Here is a 22,733-nt window from a genome sequence, read left to right as displayed (position 1 = left end):
TTGGCCTTTAAATCAACTGCGCCACCTCATCAATTACATATTGCTGACGAAGACGGTTCGAATTCGGGAGATTTTGAAAAAACGGTTTTCAAAATGGCAAAATCTAATGATTTTTTAACTTTATATCAGATTCCATACGTAATCAATTATGAAGAAATGAAAATTGAGTCTGCTTTTATTTAATTTATTTAAAAAAAGTATTCAAATATTACCCTAAAAATAAAATTTAGGATTTTACAAAACAATAAATAAAGCTCCAACTCAAAATAATAAAACAAGCAATGCCAATTTTATTTTTAAAATTAAATGATAATATCTAATAGAGATAGATAAAATACAATTATTGTTACCCAATGTAATTTTTAAGTAGCCAATTAACATAATATTCACCGTATTATGAGCCTTGTAAATGACTGGATGGATTCCATTGTAGGATCTTTTCCGAAATCTATTTTGGCAAAAACAACCGAGAATTATTGACTCTCCCTTCCCGGTGATGTGTATCTAGTACACATAGCATATAATAATTTTAATATCTCCATGAATATAATAAAAAGTGAGTTATGGTTTTTTTTGGTAATCCTCTGTTATACATTCACTTATCGATTGAAATATTAAAAAAAAAAATAATAATAATGATTTGGCTCAGAAAAAGCACTTAATAACAACCCGGAGATGGATCGCTAATAAAATAAACAATTTACTAATCTGACGTATGTCGTTATTAAAAGTACTGTATACACAGTTGTCTCAAACACTCTTTACGCCTCATTATTGATGCTATGGGTATATTCACGAGCGAGGGAGACAAATTCACACACCACGTAGGCCAGCAGCAAAGTAACTTGTACCACTGCCACAATGTGTCAGTTTTTTACAGTTGCTTTCGGGACTTTATTAGCGGTCTCTTTGTTTGTGTTGCGAACGTCAGCCAATGTTTGTGTCATATTTTTTGCAATAAGATTGAAAATATTATCGCTTTTGTCTTCAAATATGAATGATTGAAGCAATTATCCAATATGTCATTTTTGCATGAGTAATGATTACACTGCACCGTAACACGTGGATGTTTATCGATCAAAAAAGGAAATAAAATATAGGTATTTTTATTACCTACATTAATTTGGGCATAAGACCCAAAATAGGTATTTTTAGTATCATTAGTAACCTAAGTAATTATATTAGTAAGACATTTCGTAGGTAAGAATAAGCATTTTAAGTATTAGTATTACTAATTTAGATGTTTTTTTATAAATTGATTTTTGTGAAAATCGCCTCAAGTGCTACTAAAAATAAAATCTAGAGAAACAACAAGTCTAAAAATTTAATCGCCTATGTAAGAAAGGAAAAATATACGGTGTTACAAAACAGTGGGCACATAGTTATTATTATTTATTTAATTGAATCTGGTGGTTATATTTAACAATTTTAAAAGTGTGCCCTCATTGGTATATCCCGTATCGAGTACACGTTTTAAATGATAATATTAATAGTTGTGTAAATAAAAGCTTAGATTATATTCAATATGAATAAGGTACAGTGCATTCGAATATTTGAAAATAAAATATGAGAATAAAAACAAAGAAGGTCCACAGAGAAGTTGGACTGACGAAATCGTCGAACTTCTAGGACGTGAATGGGAACAGAGTGCCTAGGGCAGAAAAACATGGAAAACATCTGCATCTGCTACAACAAGAGGCGTATATCCAGCAGTGGAGAGGAACGGGCTGATAAGAAGAAGAAGATGAAGTGTTCGGATGTTTAATAAGCTTCTGTTAATGTGTAAGTGCCTGTCAGCGAACCAAGTAAATTTTTGCTTGTGTAAGCACACTTACATGATTTATATGAAAAGTTTTTGTTAACATAAGCAAAGCATATTAAATACTTGAATAGACTATAAGTATCTTAAAAGATTAAAACCTTATTTATTATTCGGTTATTTTTAATGAATCGGTTAAATAAATCGGTAATGCGCATCGCTATTAAAGTAGAGAATGTAGCATGGAGGGGAATGAAGAAATAGCGGGAGCTGCGAGAGGCAAGGGGAGTGAGGTGCGGGTGGCGCCGCGCCGTCAGTCGCATTACCAGGGGACTTGGAGAGTTACGTCCGCGGCGTTCTGCACGCTGCGGGCTCACCCTGCCTTCATTCTGCTCTGTCCCCGCCTCGACCAGTACGCCCGTGCGCCGTGCGCCCGTACGCCCGCACGCCCGTACGCCCGTGCCAGTTTGCCAGTTTGCCAGTCGGCGGCCCGTCAGTAGTCAGTACGCCAGTGCTCGCGCGAGCGTCCGCTCCTCTAGTGTCGCTACACACCGCGCGCCGCAGTGAATCGACCGCTTCACGTGATCGCCGTACCTGTAGTGTGATGAACTAGTGCTCGCTTGGACAGTGTCTGCCATGGATATCCTACCGTGCGGGAACATCTTCCGAGAGCTGGAGGACGTGCACGACACGGGCTACTACTCCTCGCAGACTTCTCTCGAGGACCACTGGCAACAGGTAAGTGCTTCATCTCCGTTCTCAACTCTTCACTTCCCCAGGTTCCAGCTCAACGAACATCTCCGTACTTGGAAACTTTGTTTGTTCGATTACTGAGTACTTGTATAAATTGTATGCTCGCTGTTTTATTTCTTTGCGGTAAAAATATTTTGCGCGATTATTTTACTTGCGTTGTGATGATGATGATAATGATAAACTATCGCGATGTGATACTATTGATTAAATCGGCATCCACTTCCCAATACTTCATGATGAATTATTATGAAATAAAACAACTTTTTTATTGGAGTCACGTTTATCCGTGTTACACTAATAACAAAGTTTTTGTTCTTTAATAATTAATAGCGGTGTAATTGTTTTTTTGTTTTGTTTTATGTTAAAACCATGTACAGTGTATGTGCTATTGCATTTTCCTCCGAAGGTGGGTTTTCTTATAAGAGTCCAACGTGCTCAGACTGGAATCTGTCGAAAGATCAATATTCTTCTCGGCTTTATGTTTCGGGCAATCGGAGGCTCTATCGGCTGTAGCGGTTTTGTTATTATGCCCCTCCGATTGAAAGCGTTATCGGAGTAAGGCAGTGCGTATCTCCATTATCAGCTAATGATGTTTATCAAACTGTTAAAGTAAAAAGCCACGGACTTGGAGTCAATTGATTGCGCAGCAACTTGCCAAATCAGGTGTTTTATGAAATTTCCATTTTCAGGTGTTTTATGGCATTCTAGAACGTGGTTAATTGTATTTTGCACGTTTGTTTAAAATACTTCGTTGGTTTATTGTATAGGTATAGAAATTTCTGCCAATCAACATAATTCAAATTTCTCCAATTATGAATTATAGCGATGTTTAAGTCAACAAAACCTTGTTTGTAAAAATGTGTTGAGAATTCATTATTTATAAATATTCGTTTTCCGTTTTTGTTTGTTTAGGTAAGCTATTAAACTAAACGGAACATTTTTTTCATTTCCGAATGCTTGGTAAACTCGGACATTGATTTCTCTAATTGGATAATGTTAGTCTTCGATTATAATATGGGATAAAAATACTACAAAATACGATTTTCATGCACTGAATTTGATTGAACAATTGCAGAAACTAGGTTTACAAAACTGTGTATTTTTTTCTAGCTCAATATTATTGCTGTTTTTTGCCACTTTCATTTATGTATTACTTAATTAGTTTTCACGTCTTATACTATGCCATTTATTGTATAACTTCGATTACTGCGTGAATAAAAAATAAAAATAATAAAACCAGCATGGTAAGTAACACATGTGTCTGAATTTTTATTTGATATGAATGAACCATTGCCTAATTTATTACTATAAAATTTTAAACAAATTTATTCGGTTTATCTATTTTTTTTAATGATTTATTTTACATTATACATTAATTTCATTTGCTTTTGAATATTAATGATAAAAATGGGGAGACCAACGAAAAGGTTTTAAAAAAATTAAGTATGTAATATTTATGATAAAAATAAAAGTATTCTCAAAAACATATTTTTATTGTCTTAAAACGGGAAACATATCCATAGCTAAGCAGTATAGATGTGTATCACCAGTAAAAACCAAAAAATATGTATCAATTTTTTTACTGCTCATCATATATAACACAATGTAAATTACTGTAATAAATACGTAATTTTGAAAAAATCTTTTATAACTTTTGTACATGCATATACTTATACAAAAGGCACCCTCTGATGCCGGTATTCTACTGCATTTCCACAATAACCACCGTCGTTTTTTTTTTAATAGCTTTCGGTTTACTACTGTTGTAACATTGTCATTTGTATGTGTTGCTGTTCATGGCACTCAACTGTTCGTTATTTGGATTTTAAAAAAAAATCTGTGCTCAAAAAAAGTATTTTCCTACATTTTGAATGAATATACATATTTTACTTTATATGATGCAAATATTTTATTCCATAAATTCTCAGATGTTTTCTTATTAGAGCAAAGAATTATGTTAATTTCGGTTTCCGAAGATGTTTCTTTTTGATGTATCTGAAAATAAATGGGGACTTAATAAAATCAAATAAAAAATATGTACGTAATTATTAATTACTACACATATTCCTAAATATTGCATGTCTGTAATCTACAATTATAATAATATGATAACTTTAGAATTGCTATCTTACTCAAATAAATTTGTGTCTTATTGATTGGATACGAATAAATATTCCCACAAATGAAGAAATGAAATCCATTTTTCATTACAATTTTTTTTTAACATCTAAAACTTGACGAGTCGGAGATGTCTTACCGCGGAACGAAATATAGTTAGTTCAATTAATACATTTTTTATGGAAACACGATTTTCAATACGGGAATCATCGATCGTTTAAGCGCAGCGCTCTCAAAATATAATAATTTTGACTAACCGAACAACGGGATTAATGATAACACGAAATAAAAAATACATTGCATTTAAACATACATTAAAAATTGGTAAACGGTTTATCAAAGTAGCAAATGTAACGACTAATATGGTAAAAACAGTATAAAAACTACACGCGGGGCCGTAAGAGGAGGCCCATAGGCTCATTTGATTTATGCCCTAAGGGCAAATAAAAATTAAGTTTTTTTCTGTTCGCGTTATTTATGTTCATGTCAATAATTACTTCATTCTGCTGTTCTAATGTTAAACACTTTGCGGGTATTATTAAATTACGAATGAATTATTATTCAATATTTTTTGATACTTTAAAATTGATAAATAATAATAGAATTTCCATGGACTTAATCGATTCACAAATAAATATCTGATGATGATAAAATTAATGAGGATACCAAATAGTTAAAAATTTTACTTTTAATAATTTTTATAACATTTGATTCGTATATTTTTTTTCTCCAAAAAAAATTAAGAGTATTAAATTCGTAAAATAAATAAGAAAACGATTTTTCTAGGTATGCATCCGTACACGTATGTATGTATAAAAAATACCTACTTGTCGACGGTATTTTGGTGTTTCTGACAATATATCAGAATCAGCAATACTTATTTGCCGGCACATCGATACGCTTCGAGTTCCCCGAATTAGATAACCTAATTTTAATTATTTACTCCTGAAAGATTAATTCTGTTAGATTCAAAAACAAAATTTTGATTTTCTGATTATCTTTTCAGATAATTACATTAATGTATCCAAGCAGCTTTGTGTTATTAATAGTTTAGACCTTCTTTTAAACTAATCATCCCTAACGGTATTGGTATTAGAGTGGTAAAAAAAATATAACTGCTGTTTTAAAACAGTTACCCTTCCGAAGCACTTAAAACAGTTTCACAAAAATAAATTAAATCGTTTAAAAAAAACAAAAACTGAATCAACAAGCGCAGAAGTAAATATAAAAATACATTTCGCTGGACGCAAACGATTCAACGCCCCGCCGCACTCCGTACCGCACTTTGCCCTAACTTCAAATATTTATCCATAATACCTACCTATTCGTATTGTTATCTCCCAAGGAAGAAAATATACACATATTCGCATGAAATCTCCCCGGCTCATTATATTTTTGTATAATGAAAAGACAGACCGCGTTTGCTCTTAATAAACATTTCAAGTCGAAACCTCGTGCACGGTAGCTAATCGGGCTAACCACTACACTACGCGTTGAAATGCGGATCTTTTAACAAGGTAAACTTTTTATGAATGGAATATGGAAGTCTAGGCATTGCACAGCTGACATTCATCATTGTCTGATTTAAGTGATAACTTTACACACTAACATTCACACCTCTGCTTATGTTTGAATGTCCATCTTTCTTTTATTCTTACCTCTGTTCTTTCATTTATGTACAGTAAACGAGCTGTAAGGGTTTATTGCTATGCATGAGATTTAACTAGTAAACTCTTAGACCGGTAGGTTTCATCACCAATATTTTAAGAATATCATCTTTGTAGATTAGTACTGGATTTAGCCCATTAAGATTTTAAAATGTTGTTTATAAATCGTATTATACAGAGCCTACAATGCATACAATTCCCAGGAGTCATAAAAACTTTTTTTTTGTAGAAATATAATTAAACGTATTGATTTGTTGAAGCGGTGGGTTCTAAAGTGCATAATATAAATTAAAACCATACCAAAAAAAAGAACATAAGTCAGAGCATTTTCATGGACAGTTAAATCTAACACTTTGAAATGATTTTATATTAAATCGAAAATGTTTAATTAAAAAAAAAAAAAAAACATTACATAGGTGGGTATTTTACATTTCTACCTCTCTAATATTTAAGAAGAAATACAAATATTTCAATCACAGCCAAAGAACACTCGGAAAAGTATTTTCTTTGATTTAAAATCACTTTATACAGTCACTGGCTTAGTTTATAGTTTTACAATATTTCTCTACCAGCTGTAAAATTATAATCTATTTTATTTGATCGAATAAACGCAAATATAACATATACAAACATAGTAGTTGTTACTCACTTTAGTGCATGTAGCTAAGTAAAGGTGAGTAAAAAATGTACTCAAACTCAAGTTTAATCTTATCAGATACGTAATTCAATAATAAATTGGCTTCAATGATTATTTTTTTGTATTAAACGAAACAGATATTATTTCACAGTATAGTGTTTATAAACATGACTAATACAATATTTTGATGTTACCACTATAAATCGTAAAAAAGTATTTATAATAATTGAATCGATCCATGTTAAAGGGGCGCAAGTCCATGGACTCAAAGTTTGAAAAAATCGATAAAAACTTTTTAAGGAACTTATCATATTTCAAATAATATAAATGTATGATATACAAGTTTATTAAAAATATTTTATTTTTTTTGGTTAGTTTTTTATTATAGTTTTTTTTAATCCACGGAGTTATTCCCTTTCAGCATCTAAATATTTTTCTAATAAAACAAAAACTTTGAAATCATGTTTTATTATTTTTTCAGTAAAAAAGTATTACAATATTAAGTCTGCTTCTTTAAGTTAGAATGATTTATAGTTCTCATTTATTTTCTACCATCTCGTCAACATCGTGATCTCATTCGATGGTCTAGGTTAGCAGAATTTTGTTTCCGCTTTCTCGTCGGATTCTCCTCTTTACCCATGTTGAAATGACTTAAATATCCTGTAGCGTGTCACCTTAGAGTTTTAAGGTAAAAGTACTAAACTGACACTCATAAAGTATTGCAGTTAAATTAAATGTTTTATTTTAATTCCATGTTAAACGGGAAATTGTCAATGATCTAGTCTTCTTTTAACATGGAACTAAAAACGCTGTAACAATTTTCTACAAGTTGTTTGTTAGATTAGAGCTTTTTCGTTAGATACTTATTGAATGAGGACCAAAAGATATGTATTTTAAAAATAATCTTACTTAAAAATGTCGAAATCACCAAAAGTGTGACTTGTGTCCTTTTAACATGGATTGATTGAATTGATTTATTATTTTGGTCAAATTTTCATCGGCATATATTCTTAGCGTTCTTCTATTGATAAACATATATAATTTATTTTCACTGTTGATATTGTGACAGCTAATAATAAAATTTCTTATCTGTAATAACTAAGTGATTAACGTTACGAATATATAAAAATATTATTTTCTTCTAGCTAAACTTTAAACATTTATTTTTTAATTATTAATTGAAATATCGTTGCATTTGTAAAATGCATTAATAAGCCATAAGGATTTACTTCTATTAAGGCATAATCTCTTTACTTTTGCCGTCCAAAGCACACATTTTGATAAAGTGATTTTTTTACATGTATTACAAAGTTTAATTACTACCATAATGTAATAGGTAAGTCATACGTTTTCTCAAATGGGTTTATTAATTTACAATTTATAAACATTTTATCCAATCACAAAATTTTTCATTCAAAACAAAATTTAATAAAATTATAATATTAGAAATCAAACACTGATTTGAGTCTACTGAACACTTTATTTTATTTTTACAAATATAAAAAATATATTAACAAAAATTTGGTCACAATTGTTTCGCCTTGTTGTTGTAACGAAATTTTTGTTTTTATATTTGTAAAAATAAAATAAAGTGTTCAGTAGACACAAATCAGTGTTTCATTTCTAATATTATAAGTTTAAATATGGAGTTCTACAAAATAAACACCAAATCAATCAACAACATGTATCTATAAATTGTTTAATACATTTTAAATAGAACTACGTGGCTTATCGGGACTTTTTTTTGATAAATTGAGTATGTTGATATTGGGTGATTAATTTCAATATTCCAGAATTTTGAATCGATTTCTAAGTATGTAAAACAATATTTATTCAGTTTTGACAGTCTTTATGTAGGTATTTAATTACTAAAACTTCCAAGTACACAAGCAGGATCTACGGATCCATGAGCGTCTTTACGGAAGCAGTTGAGCATTTAATGTTACCCACATGCGCAAATACCAACACCAACTCATGCAGCAAAAAAATGAACATATGGTTAGTACATTCGTACGCGCCGCTTGATTTCAAATATGAATAAAAATCTCCTTGGCTCAGAATTTTCTTAGACATTTTTCTGCACCGTATAATAAAATATCTGTAGTTGCAACGTTCGATTAAAAAGGGTGCATAAAAAAACTAGATGCCATCTCAGACTAGAATCTTCCATCCGTATGTTTGCAGAAGCTAGAGCTTGTTTGTTGCGTGATACATCCGAGATTCCTTTACAAACCAGTTTAGTGATATCTGCGCAGCTTTAGGACCCTGTTAAGAGTATACGGTGTCTCCAAATCTCGTGGTTTTATACAAGACGCAGTTTCACTACGCGCTGCCATCTAATTGAGAAAATCTCGCATATCTGTATTGATCAAATTAAATAGTCAGTACATCTGCAATTCATTCGTTATCTGATATCAGATGTAGTTCCATGGGACGCTCTTGTAGCTGCTTCGCGCCGGATCGGCACGTCAACAGCGTGGGTAAACTTGTTTAACCAGTCTTTCGCTATACCCTTCCTTTCTCTCTCATTCTCTCTGTTATCTATCTCATTTATGATCTTCTCTTTCGCGCTGCTCTCTCTGTCTATATTTTGCCGCCTTCTTCCGTATTCTGTCTCTGGTTCTGGATTCCATCGCAGCCATATCCCGTCTTGTTTAGGCGTAAATGGTAGTTAAAGCGTAACGTCACTCTTCGTGATGGCCGTATCCGAAATTAATTAAGCGATCTTCATATTGACGAAGACATTAGTAAACAGAAGCATAACCGCTATCATTAAACTCCGCGTTAAGCAAAAATAATATTACGATGAAACATGAATTTATACTATCTGACGTTGAAACGGAAGCAGTTTTCGCCATTCAGTGGATTTCAATAAATACTTTGAGGCGCAAATTTGTACAGCCAAGTTTATTTTGTGTACTTAAGTGTAATTGTTAGTTACAGAATGACAACGTGAGAAATGTTTACAGGTTTTCTTTAACTACTGTTTTATTATTATCAAGTACCTTCACAGTACACGCGGTACACCAATTCATAGCAATTGTTTGCATACCTGTGTAATCTCGCAATGTTTTGTTTATTGAAATTATTATAATTATAACTTATTACGAAACCGAAAGCATTTAAGATGGTGAGTCCTCGGGCGTTTCGCAACAATTGGGTCTAAGCGGGGCTTAGGCAATAATTTTAATCTTCGTTGCAGCGTTGCCTACGCTTGTTAGCATTAATTTGGATTTAGCTCTGCCTCATTCGACAAGTATTTTTTTTCTTCTAAATATAGAACTTCAGCAGTTGCTCTTCAACACAAATATACTTGGATATTGCACATCGTATGTATACTGATAAAACCCTCTAAATGCGTTTTTGACTTTTCTGACAAAAATCTATTTGTCATTAATACTTTTTTAAATATTTTGGACATGATCCATACTCATGAAACCATCTTATTTCCTTTAAATTATTTTGATGGATGAGATTTAGAAAAAAAATATCTGATAAACGGAACAGGTTTTCACCAGAAAACACTGAAAAATAATAAAAAAACTGTTTGCAGATTTTTATAGATGCTAACTTTGAAACTAAACCTCGGTCAATTAAGAGGATTTTATGTTATCAGACGATAAAGCTCAAAAAATGACATATAACTGTGTTTCAAACATGTTTTTTCAAATTTCGTCATTTAGAGGGTTTTATCAGTATGCCTATGATATTGTGTTTATTGCAAACGGGTTAAAGCGCCTCTACACGCTGGCCAATACGTATTGACAAACGCATTCCCCATCTTGTAGAGGGCCTATTTGCGGCTGGCAGAACTGGCACTTGCGCTATCACATACGCTGGCGCGCGGTCTGTCTGTTATCGGTTATTCGAACACATCAAAGGACACTGGCCGATCGCTGGTCGTCGCATCCACACGTTGACCCAGCTTAAAGTACGCTACGCTCTACCGTAGAGGACGCAGGTGATTTTTTTGTGAGTTTTTGACGTCCGCACAGTTTTGACAGATACTGAACGACTCTCCAGTCTGTGGGCAGTGTAGCGATTTCATTGGCAATACGCGCGTCAGCGTGCTGGCCAACTTCGGCCATCGTGTAGAGACGCCTTTACTAACCGCAAATAATGTTTCCTTCTCGTGAATTGAAATACGTAGGTTTGCAGGAGCTGTTTGTGGCTTCCTTAGCATCTCCTCACTACTAAATACCTACACCCGTACTTATCAATGTATTCTTGGTACTAGTCAAATTACTAAAATTATTTAATTAATTGAAAATCGATTACAGGTAAGTGTATCAGATAGATAAGATAAATAATAACCCGTCATTTCTTTTAAAAAAAGAGAAATACTCGAGTTTTTATTGTTTACGCAAATATATAAAATTTCAGACCATTTCCTAAAAGTTGTAAATAACTTGTGCTGGAAAATGGAAATCGAGTTGTGGTAGGGGGATTTGAACCTGGAACCATTGGTTCGCGAGTTTACGATACTACGACGGAACCACAACCCGGGTCGCGTGTACATAAATATGATATGAACACATTTCATAATGTAGACAAATGAATTTTTTAGTGACAATATTCGAATACCTGGGTACCTTTACATTTATACATACACCCACAAATGTATATTACTTACATAAATATTTGTCAGTTAATAAAAACATTTTCATACCATTCCTTATGTACTCTTCTGGACTGGACTTCTTCTCTGAACCTCACGGTGAATAAGGCGTTGCTATTAGAAGTACATGCGGTTACATTTGACTGACGTCAAAGTAGAGCCGGTCTTCAGACCAGCAGCGTAGCGCAGCATAAGTTAGCATTAAAATTACGCCATTTAAAAAAAAGTTCTTGGCCTAGTTGGATTTTCGGCCTTGAATATCGTGTAAAATAAAAAATATTTTGCAGAAATGAAAATCTGCACGTATTGGCTATTTTTAAAAACAGGGAGTAAAAATAGTTTTTCTGTTTATACCTCTATGAATCATTTGTACTAAAACATTACGTTCATACATATATTATTTCATTAACCAAACTTCGTTTCCCAAGAATGCACATGTGTTGGAAGTTGGAATCAAGTGATCTTTTTTTATTCGTTTTTATCGGAACAAATGTGTAAATATCAAATGATCTTGTCGAATAATAAATAAAACATGTTTTGAATTTCAACGTAAACATTTTAACACGATTTATAAATAGACGATGACCGCTTTATAGAATAAAACCGCGTATTTTCTGCAGATCTCTCTTCCTTAAAACGTATTATTGATTCAGTAAATTTATTATGATACCGTGAATGCAAGATGATCTGTCTTACGCTTTGAAAATAAATAATCTACTGTCAGTTGGTTATACTGATTGGAAACGAATATAATGTGTGGTGTAAACATGCGAATATATTTTGGACGTATTTTGTATATGTCATTAATTAATGAATACTCATATACCAATCCATAGCAGTTGATCGAATAAACCTATCGATTGGTTAAAATATGTTTTTTGAAAAATATGTATAAAAAATCGTGGTAGAATAAATATCGACAGCTATAGTAAGTTATCTGAAAAAGAAAGGGGTAGTAAAAATACAACAGTCAAAATAAATATTCACTTTTTAGCTGTTCTCTACTTCCCTATTATCTCATGAGTGATCAACACCAACCCCTGTTAAATGAATCCTTCTTACTTCTCTAGCTCCCGAAGCAAAGTTTTGTTGCCTCTCAAGAACTTTCCGATTAGTCTGTTGTGTGTCGACCAAAATGAGATTTTTCTGGCCCCGACAAATAGAGTCAATTAGTACTTTCCTCGTGAAAGTTTGAGTATTTCTATGAAATTTTGTCAATTGGTATGACAATTCTGGTTCTTTAGCGATTATTTTTTTAACGTTTCTTCATAAGCTGGCCTAGTTAGTTGATTCTGGGTGTATGCCTAGCATATAAGCACGCCAATTTGACAAGTATCGATAAATCTGTCTACGTGTACAGACGCATGCCCTTTGGTATGTAACACCTAAATCCCGTGTAAAAAAAAAAAAAAAATAGAATTAAAGTATAATAATATTAGAATTCTTAAATTAAATTAAAAATTATGGAAGGTAAAGATAATAACATTTAATAGTGAAAATTTATCCTTAAGACTTCTAATGTTCGCAATTGTGGTGATAAGTGCTGAAACATAATTATGAACTGACATTCAGTAAAAAATATTAATAATATCGCATCAATGACATCTAGAAAAGCCGAAGGTTTGTTTAGAATCATGAAATTGATTAGTTCTTGGCAAAGCATATCCAAACAACAAGTTTTCTTGAGAAGTACATACATTCAGAATCGAGAGCCAGATTGCCACTCCCTTTTCCCATTCAAGTCCATTTTTTTAAATTATTTGAATTAGTTTTTAGCCTTAACGGAGATAATCGTGGATATCCAAGGAATTATAATGCTTGTAGCTATTTACCTAATTACTTAGTACTCATATAATAGCATATTTATAGATTGTAACATAAAAGCGCACGAGTATTTTCAGATCAAAGTTTTAACACGGCAAGTTTTAACAAACCGCGGTTTATCGATGTGAATGTTTCTATCGGATTCGCATTTCCATATTTTCACTGTTATCGTAAATAATAAACAGTAAAATTCATGCCATTTATATTGAATCCAGTTTTGACGGTACACTCGTTAGCGCTAACATTTTACTCATTAAGAAAAACACAAGTTATGTCGTTATAGAATTGTTTGTTACTATTTTGTCATGTAAAGTGACTGTTTCATTTATGTGTAACCAACGTACAGCAGATATCGGCCTCTCGTGTGCTGGCGAAGGCGAGTATCCAAGAAGGTAAAGTATTCAATAATATATATAGCTTTGGTAACCAGTAACCACAACTCGGTAACTGCCCATTGCAGCCGATGGATGCTACTTTATTGCGTCGTAAAATCGCATGTTTGACGTCGAATATTGTTTGAAGTATACATATTTATCTTTGAATTTATTCACAATAAATTTATTTCTTTTTAAATTCCATCTTTTGACGGTTATTACGAAAATTGAATCGAAAATAAAAGTTTGCGGTCAACTCAAAACTTGAGGCAGTCGAGCCTTCCATGTTCCGCTATGTTAATTCCTGTTGTTTAAAAAGGGGTAGAAATGTGGTGATTCGTCACCACGGGAAGTAGTTATGTCGCTACCCAAGTAAATAGAGGTGTATTCTATAATAAATATACAGTCCTATTGCTAGACAACGTTTTACATACAACATAAACCTTATATCCTAATATCTAGTAAGAAAATATATGTAGGTGCAGACAGTTTTCAAAAAGAGCTGGAAGTGCGCATAGGAATAGCATGCGCTCCATTCAACATTATGAAGGCTGTCTGGATCTGTAGTTCGAATATTTATTAAGTGAAAACTAAATTGCTGTCTATATGACGCCTGCATAACACCTATTCTCTTCAACGGGTGCGAATGCACTTCAGCGTGGCACCTCGAATTTTTATTTAATTTGTTATAAACTTGTATCCATACGTTTTCCATCTAAAGTTGCAGATTTACAATAAAAGTTTTTCAGTCGACTACATGTCCATCAAATCTAAATTTAAACGGATCTATTTTGGTCGTACGATAAGTTATATTATAGTCATTGTGTATTTTACATCCAAAGGCTGTCCGTGTATCGGCATGCCGTGGTGGTATCTGCCTAATCGATTGAGTTCATTCAATTTCGGGTCTATAATTAGTTAGTACAATATTTAGTGAAGTAATAACAACACTTTATCTTCTGACATGCCCTCTTGGAACTCAGTGACTTCTGCGAATTGATATTTTTTCCCCCTAATCCGAGCATTCCAAGCCGTTGCTCCGCGGTCTGTGCTCATTTTAATACCGTACAGTAAATTACCAATAAATCGTATATTATGTTAAAATTAAAATAAAACTATTTTGTTTTTAACCGCTTTTAAAAAAAATAACTACCTACCGGTTTCGAAGCTACACAAGCTTCGGATTAGTGGATACCGTTTAAAAAAACTAGGATAATATTTATTTGTAAGTTATACCTTGATTTGGAAGCTTATAAAAAAATGTGTTTTAAAAAAAAATACATAAAAATAAATATTTCCGTTCTTATGATTTACCCAAATGTTTACATTTTTGGGGGCATTTTCAACGACTGGTAAATAACTCACTATTACAAAATGGGAATCAAGTTGGGGTAGAGTGGGATTCGAACCTTGGTTTTTTTATTATTTGAATCATAGTGAATAATCATAAAGTTAGTGCTTCAAATATAAATTTTATACATATGTTATGTATTTGTATATTAAACATAATCTTTATCATATCCCACTTGCCAGGAATTAAACCTGAGATCTCAAGCATGGTAGGCGAACTCGCTAACCACTAAAGTACGAGGCAACGGAACTGTATTCTTTACCTGCCCGGACACGGACAAAATACATTCCACCTGATAAAATGTATTTTCTCGACTTGACGCTGTGTTTGTTAGAGTTTAATATTTCGCTTTGCTTTCGTATAAAATAAATGTCTAACCATAATAAATATTTGTATTTTCTCTTAGTTTCTGAAGCTCCTTTTTCTCATTTATCTACCAGTAACGTATGACCGTTACAGTCGTAAGAGGTGTATCTCTCTAAACTGGTTGTAAAACTTCACAATTTCTTTTTATTTCCAGGTATACAAAGTCTCACGAATTAATTATATTGACTACGCATACTGTGCTAAGAGAAATTTCAGCAAAACAATGTACCTTATAGTGTCGGACTAATCTTATTTACCTAACGGTAGTACCTAATTAAATATCGCCATGTATCTGTAAATAAACACTTAATAGTATTATGAATTATTATACATGAGTTAAATAGCGACATTTGCGTTATATTATATATTAAAGATGAATACTATTTTTATTTATTTATTAGGGGATTTTTTTTTTTTTTGGAATATTGACTCTTCTGATAATGTAAGTAAAACGAATTATGGTAATGCTAGGGTTTCATTAAAATTATTTAGAGAACAGGTATTACAAAACATTACGTCACTCTTTCAGTTTCCCCACTTCCGGTGGCTTAACAATCTGAACATTCCATGCCATTGGGCCTGTTACCGCAATTGCGCGTTTTTCGAATTCAATGCGCTAAAAAAACAACTAAAAAAGTCCGTTCAGATGCACATCGACTTTTCTAGGTAGACAGGTGCGTAAAAATTTATGTTAAAGCTTTTTTTGATTGGGAAAAAATCTATTCTACAATAGAGTGTTCTTTGGTCTTCTTCGTCCCACGTTACCATTCATTCTCGCCATATATACCTGTTTTACCATTCTTTTGACATCCATTCGTTCTAGATGCCCAAACCATCTCAGAAACCCTTTCTTAATCCTAAAAATGAGGAACTTCAGCTCTACAGGAAATTGGACACAAAAAATGCGCGATAAACATTAGAGCATTAAATCAATCAAAGTTTTTGAAAACGTACGAAAGAAATTACATATTTAAAAAAATACAAACGTACTATTTTGAACGACGTCACTGGTAACCGGTAATTGAACATGTTGAGAAAGAAAAATTGTAAACATATTATATTTTTCATATAGAAAACTTAATTTTACTTTGTAGATAAAATTGAAGATAAATTTTAATTTCCCTTTAGAATACGTACCCAGAACAAGTCATATCTAGTAAGATAGTAAGCAACCTTTCTTACAATTTGTCTCGTATTGTGTACTTTTTTTGGCTTATTATTTGTTTTTCCTTTTTTAGAATAAAGCTTTACTCAATTAAAGTAAGCCCCGATTTTGATTTGAACTGAATCAAAAATATAAGTGTATGTTTGTCGCCTAAATGTGCTCTTCCTTATAAGCTTAGGTCATGGGCCAGGAAGCAGAGTGTAATGCTCTTGAAAAAAGTACCTGGTCCACACCATGCGAAGGAACTGATAAAATGGTACTCGCAAAGTTTTGCTTTTGACCTGATAAAGCTCAGCCAAAATCAAGTGAGGGTTATCACTAAAGCCCTTACAGGGCACTGCAGATTAAACAAATATCTTGCTAGAATAAACCTTTCCCAAACTTCTAGATGTAGGTTCTGCAGTGCAGATGAGGAAACACATATACACATTGTATGTGAATGTGATGCTTTTCACCATAAAAGAATGAAGATCACTGGTTAAAACTGAGGATGTTAAAGAGCTCACCCCATACCTAATGGCCCGATACTTTACGGATCTGGGCTTGGAGGGGGAGGTTTGGCAAAATGAGAACTCTCGCCTTCCACACAGTAGCCAGGCACATTAAATACCTGGGCTTGGAGGGCGAGAACTATTTACGGGGACCCGTCACAATAGATCTTCACAGGTCGCAGTGACGTCAGGAGCTTGCATAGCACTGACCCCCACCATTAAGAATAAGAATAGTCGCATAGAGATAATTATGTTTACTCAGTTAAAACAATCGGTGGACAAATTGCTTATTGATTTTTTATGAGGTTGTCAGATACAAAAGTACAAGACTTGTAAATTATAATTTATCTGTTGTATGAGTATTTTATTTGTACATGGCTATCTCAAAAGACTTAGTTTACGAGCATAGTTCAGAAGGTAATCTTCAAATAATGGTCATGTGTACTTTTGTTAAAATTGAGTAAATGTGACTTTTAGTTTCTGAAGTTTTTTGTATTGAAGCAGATAGTGAGGGAGGCAATTTATAAACATAAAATTTTTATGCAAATAGAAGTACGAGTATTCTTGATACATTTGAAGTAAAAACGATTTTCGAAAATTAATGTACAAAAATATTTTTAAAAAAAAAATTCATTTTTGGACTTGACCATTTTTAAAGAATACGTGAGTTTATGATTTTTACATCTTACTTCAGTTTATTGTCATTTGATATCAATAGGAAATAGAGAAATTAAATATCTTATTATATTTATATTGATAACGCTGATCTCATTACTGTAGACATTGATTGCCAGACTTGTAGCTCATTAAACACTAATTAATAATGTTTTTTTAGGAGTTTTTTGTCTTTCCTCATTAGATTGGCGTACCCTTTGTAACACTTAAATTATTATAAACAAAAACTGCGTTTGTTACAAACTAAGACTGTCGTTTAGAGGTGCATTCTTACGAAAGTATGGTCGTGTTCTTTAAACCTCTATATTCCTTCAGTTCAAACATAAGCAGAATGGTGAATGTTACACAGTGAAAGTGGCCACTTAAACCAGCCAACGACAGGTCATAAGCCATGTAATTGCCCAGAATTTTACATTCCTTTCTATATGGATATAAATAACATCCAAGCGGGTTGAATCTATTCAAAATAAATAATTTTTATTTTCTAATAACTATAGAAATTCACACATCATTCTGCCTATGTTAGAACATCCATTGAAATTTGGAAAAAAAACATATGAACGTTAATTGGATTGGTTTGTAAAAAAATTGTTGGAAAATAACTGAGAACCATAACTATCCACTTCTAACACCCATTCAAAGTGTAACTAAATTGATTTCATGAATTTAATTCTTTGATTTGTTCTACCATGTGTTAAAAAAAAAACTACATTTTATGAAGATAATAATTACTTACATAAGACGGACGGTAGCTATATAGACAGAAATCATAAAAATATGATTATAATTTTAACTTTTTTTTAAATCACTAAATATATTTGACTTGCCGACCAGTTTCAAGACATGATTGTTCCTTTGACAAGGCATAAAATAAAATCAACATCAATTTACTTACAAAAAATAACAAGTAAGAATCTAAAATGCATTATTTGCTAACATTATGTGTTCAGAGTTATTCATTCAAATATTGATTTAAAGATAATCAGTTTTATAAATATTTATAAATATATACACTTCATATCTAATTCGTAAAGTCTAAAAATAAAATTCATTTCGGCTAACTTTTTGATCCGAGTGTTATTTAGAATAATCGTTGATGGGACTGCCCATTGTCCCGGCGCGGCGCCGGAAGTATTTTATTTACAAAATGTCCGATGACGTCATCGGGTGCTGCTTAAGTTGAATACATATACAGCGTGCCCAATAATACATGCCTTCCCACGAGCGTAGTGTGCGAGCTCCTTATAGCGCTCCCCTTAACCAAACTGACTTCAAACGTGGAGACGGGATTTACCAACCGCAAAATTGCATTCACGCAATCAATTACACATATCTACTTTAATAACTTATAATTGAATTTCACGATAACTAGCTCTTCTTATGTACCTACATTTAAATGAATGGGACACCGATATAGTTTATAATGTTTTAAACTAAAGCTTAACAAGCCTATACTTATTATACATAAAAAATAGATAACCCCTCCGTATTATCGTTTGTTTATGTTTTTACGTATCCAATTAATAAAATTAATCAATGAAAACACGAGTAGAAAACATAACATAAAAAATATTTAAAGAAACATTATTATTTTGTGATAAGAATGTCAATAAAATTAAAATGATTAAGTATACCATCAGCACTCGTCATTTCCCACCTGATTTTCCATGGGGCACCGCGTGCAGTGATTCATTCATTGGCGGCCTCTGTGGTGTAGTGGTTAAGAGACTTGACTCACGCATGGAAAAATTAATGTGACTTTTCTCAAGCCTGGGTGTTGTGTCGTGATTCACAGCTGTAATTGGGCCTCCTGGCCTGTTGTGGTGCAAAAAAGTGAACAATGAAATATTATGGTGCAAAACCATAATTGAAATCGAACATTTCACGTCTATATGACCAGGAATCGGGGCTTTTATTCGAGACTTGAGATATTTTCAATATCGGGACTCTTGAGATGCTAGTATCCGAGCGCTCTCTAGGGGGTAGTGAACGTGTTGCTAGCACGTCATTTGCATTTTAATTAAACAATATAACGATGACAATTTCAAATTTTATAATATGGCAATGAAAAGAATGTAGGTAGAATTTTACAATCTCAGTGCTAGCGCAGGCGACACTAAGAATCCATAGCAAAAACCACACTCGCCACGTCAAAGCTGCCACTTTTTTACTAGACAGTCTGCACCAGTGCGGCACTGCTCGCATGTATACTAAAGATGCATAAATTTTCTCTTAGCTCTGTCTGAAGCACGATGGATGCAGGCCGACTAGCCGACTTTATCCTAAACTAGTAAGTTGTTGATTTAAGGATTTTCTGTTACGTTATTTTAGTTAGGCTATTGTTGTGCGACTATGCTTGTTAGTTGATTGATATGTTTTGTATTCATATCCATAAAAAGTTTCATTAAAAGTAAACTAAATCTCGAAGTTTCGAGACTTAGCATCTGAGTCTCGAGATTCAAATTTGTGTGGACACTGGACGGCTTACTATGAATTAAAACCCGGGACTTCAAGCGTGGTAGACGAAAGCGCCGACCATTACACTACGAAGTTTACTTCTCCACGATGTCTTTTTCGAGATTTTTACTCGAAAGTAGCCATCGGGTCAAAAAGTCTCGTCCAGAATTCTGGTTTTATTTTACATTCAGAGCTGTAGGCACTTTTTAACCGCCCGTTCCCGGAGATCTTTAAGTAAATATACGTAACTATAAATGTTGTTTTCTTGAAAATAATATGTCTTCCTTAATTCCTATCCATCTTTGATTTCAATAATTAAAAGAAACGCATTAAAAAAAACGGGCCTAAAAATACGTATTATGTGTATTTGAAACTGGTGGTCACCGAATAATTAAAAAAAATAACCAAAACTATTGTTTTTATTATTTATATTCGTACGATTAATAGGTATGTTATGTTAAAAATTCTTCGATTTAAGCATAATAATAATGAAAACACCTCAACAAATCAATCGACGACCACGAAATTCAATATAAATGCTCCCCGGCTGCATAAAAAGCAATATAAGTAGATATTTAATATTTTTACAACGAACGGAAAAAGTCCATGACATTTTAAAAAACTTCACAAACGCGGAACTGCTAACTTTTAAAGAACAAACTTGTCTTTCATTTGAAACACATTTTTCTTGCTCTTGACTTTCAAACGACCGTGAAAAGACTTTCTTTTATAAATATTAAATCAAGCATATTGTATGTAAAACAAGCAATATAAGTTACCGAATTATTATTACTTAACCAAGTTAAATATATTTTTTTGAATTTTACTTTAAATTAACTGAAATTCATTTTTTAATATTTGTTAAATTAAATTGACTACACATAAAACAAAATAGTTTTGTGAGGGAAAAGATGAATGTTTGTGTTTTTTCAATACGAAATCAAGTAACAATATTATTTTCAGTTCCTTAATATAAAAAAAATCTGATCAAAGGTAATTCTCGCTTACACAAAAAAGCCTTCGTTGTAAAGCAGAAACTAGATTTATTGATTTTCCTTTATGAATCGAAAGACAAAATGCTATCACGACACGGAGTGTGCCTATAGCAGGTCGTCACGCGATCTCTTACCCTGTGGTACTTTTAGAAACCAACCCTTGTGTAAGCTGTAAGCACCCCTTAGTTTAGCGTAATATCGTCACTTCAAAAGCATACATTAACAGCTATCAAAGGCGTAAATGGACACGGTGGTTTTTATAAGAAAAATATATCTCAGGTGAATTGACCGTGAAGGGACCTTTAACTTATGAAAATTAAACGCAGTTTGATTGGGGTTTATTTTTTACCTAAGTTTTAAAATTAAAATGTTGAACCTACATAATATGTACATAAAACCGATAAAATTTTTAAATGAATAAAAGTGAATTAGAAAAAAACTAACAAATGTATAATAGAGGTGGAATGCGTACGGATTGATGAGTGGATCAGGCCAAATAGGTAATGAGTTGTTTTTATTTATAGTATTTTATTTGTGAGTTTTATGTGTTTAAATTATGTTTTATATGTATTTGGTATTATGCTTTAATTATGTTTAATAAGGCATCTTTTAAAATTATATAAAATGTCTCCGTCGGCTCGGGGCACCCCAGTGAGAGATAAGCATTGATGTAAAAAAAGTAAAACATAAACTGTAAAAGAACAAATAAATAAGAACATAAGTATGCAGTTATACAATTATTTTAGAATGGAGAAAATAGGATTGTGAATAATTCGAAACGATTGTGGGTTTCACAAATCCCATGTTTGCCCCCTAATTTGGGCATTCGATGTCCAAATTGAGGGTATTTCATCTTTGTCTGTTTACAACTCCTGGGCATCGTCCCGCGTAAGGTCAGACGTGAACTGCTGACAAACTGTCAGCAAGAATCTTAAGCCTTGTGGGTTTTATTTAACATCACTTTTATACTAACTAAAAACTTGAACGTCTACTTTATGCTAATTTTTTTTATTAAATTAATTTAGTTTTGACTTCACGCGCCCTGCTACACCAATACGATGCCTCCCGCTTAGTTTATTATGCAAACAGTAAAAACACTACGTTTCAATTTGAGCCATTTTTTAAATTTTAAAGTTTTTACTTAAACCTACGAGGCATAGTATAAACTCATCGCTAGATCGCCAGTTGTGTCCATTGAAAATTAAAGTACTCGTACGTAGCCAAAAATGTGTGCACCAAATGAGCAATATAAGATTTTTGCAGAGTATACACACACTTTTATTTCAGCCATATGTTGTGTTAAAAATGTAATCATACCTGCATTACATACCTAATGCAAAAAATATTTTATTGTAAAAATAGTACCTACTAAAAAGTGTCTGATTTCTGAGTTTTATGAAAATGTACAGCGTGCCTCGTTACGGAGCAACAGCTTTTTTAAATATTGTGAAATGTCGTTAAACATTTGGTACCCATTGTATAA

The 22,733-nt window shown here is 32.6% G+C and overlaps 1 protein-coding gene across 1 annotated transcript in view; it reads left to right on the top strand.

Annotated features, from left to right (window-relative positions):
- Nucleotides 1-2,075: 2,075 nt before the first annotated feature.
- LOC148284824 (Krueppel-like factor 7) overlaps nt 2,076-22,733 on the top strand; it is a 325,790-nt gene continuing 305,132 nt past the window's right edge. The window contains exon 1 of the mRNA XM_088234214.1: nt 2,076-2,497. Within this exon, the coding sequence (XP_088090340.1) occupies nt 2,396-2,497 (102 nt within the window). The 5' untranslated portion in view covers nt 2,076-2,395. The remainder of the gene's footprint in view (nt 2,498-22,733) is intronic.

The sequence above is a fragment of the Micrasema longulum genome, unplaced genomic scaffold (genome assembly GCF_059751315.1).
Source record: "Micrasema longulum isolate JH-2025_06_02 unplaced genomic scaffold, ASM5975131v1 h1tg000086l, whole genome shotgun sequence".
In the NCBI taxonomy this organism is placed as follows: Eukaryota; Metazoa; Arthropoda; class Insecta; order Trichoptera; family Brachycentridae; genus Micrasema; species Micrasema longulum.
The sequence above is the reverse complement of the archived record's forward strand: the minus strand, read 5'-3'. Positions and strand labels throughout refer to the sequence as shown.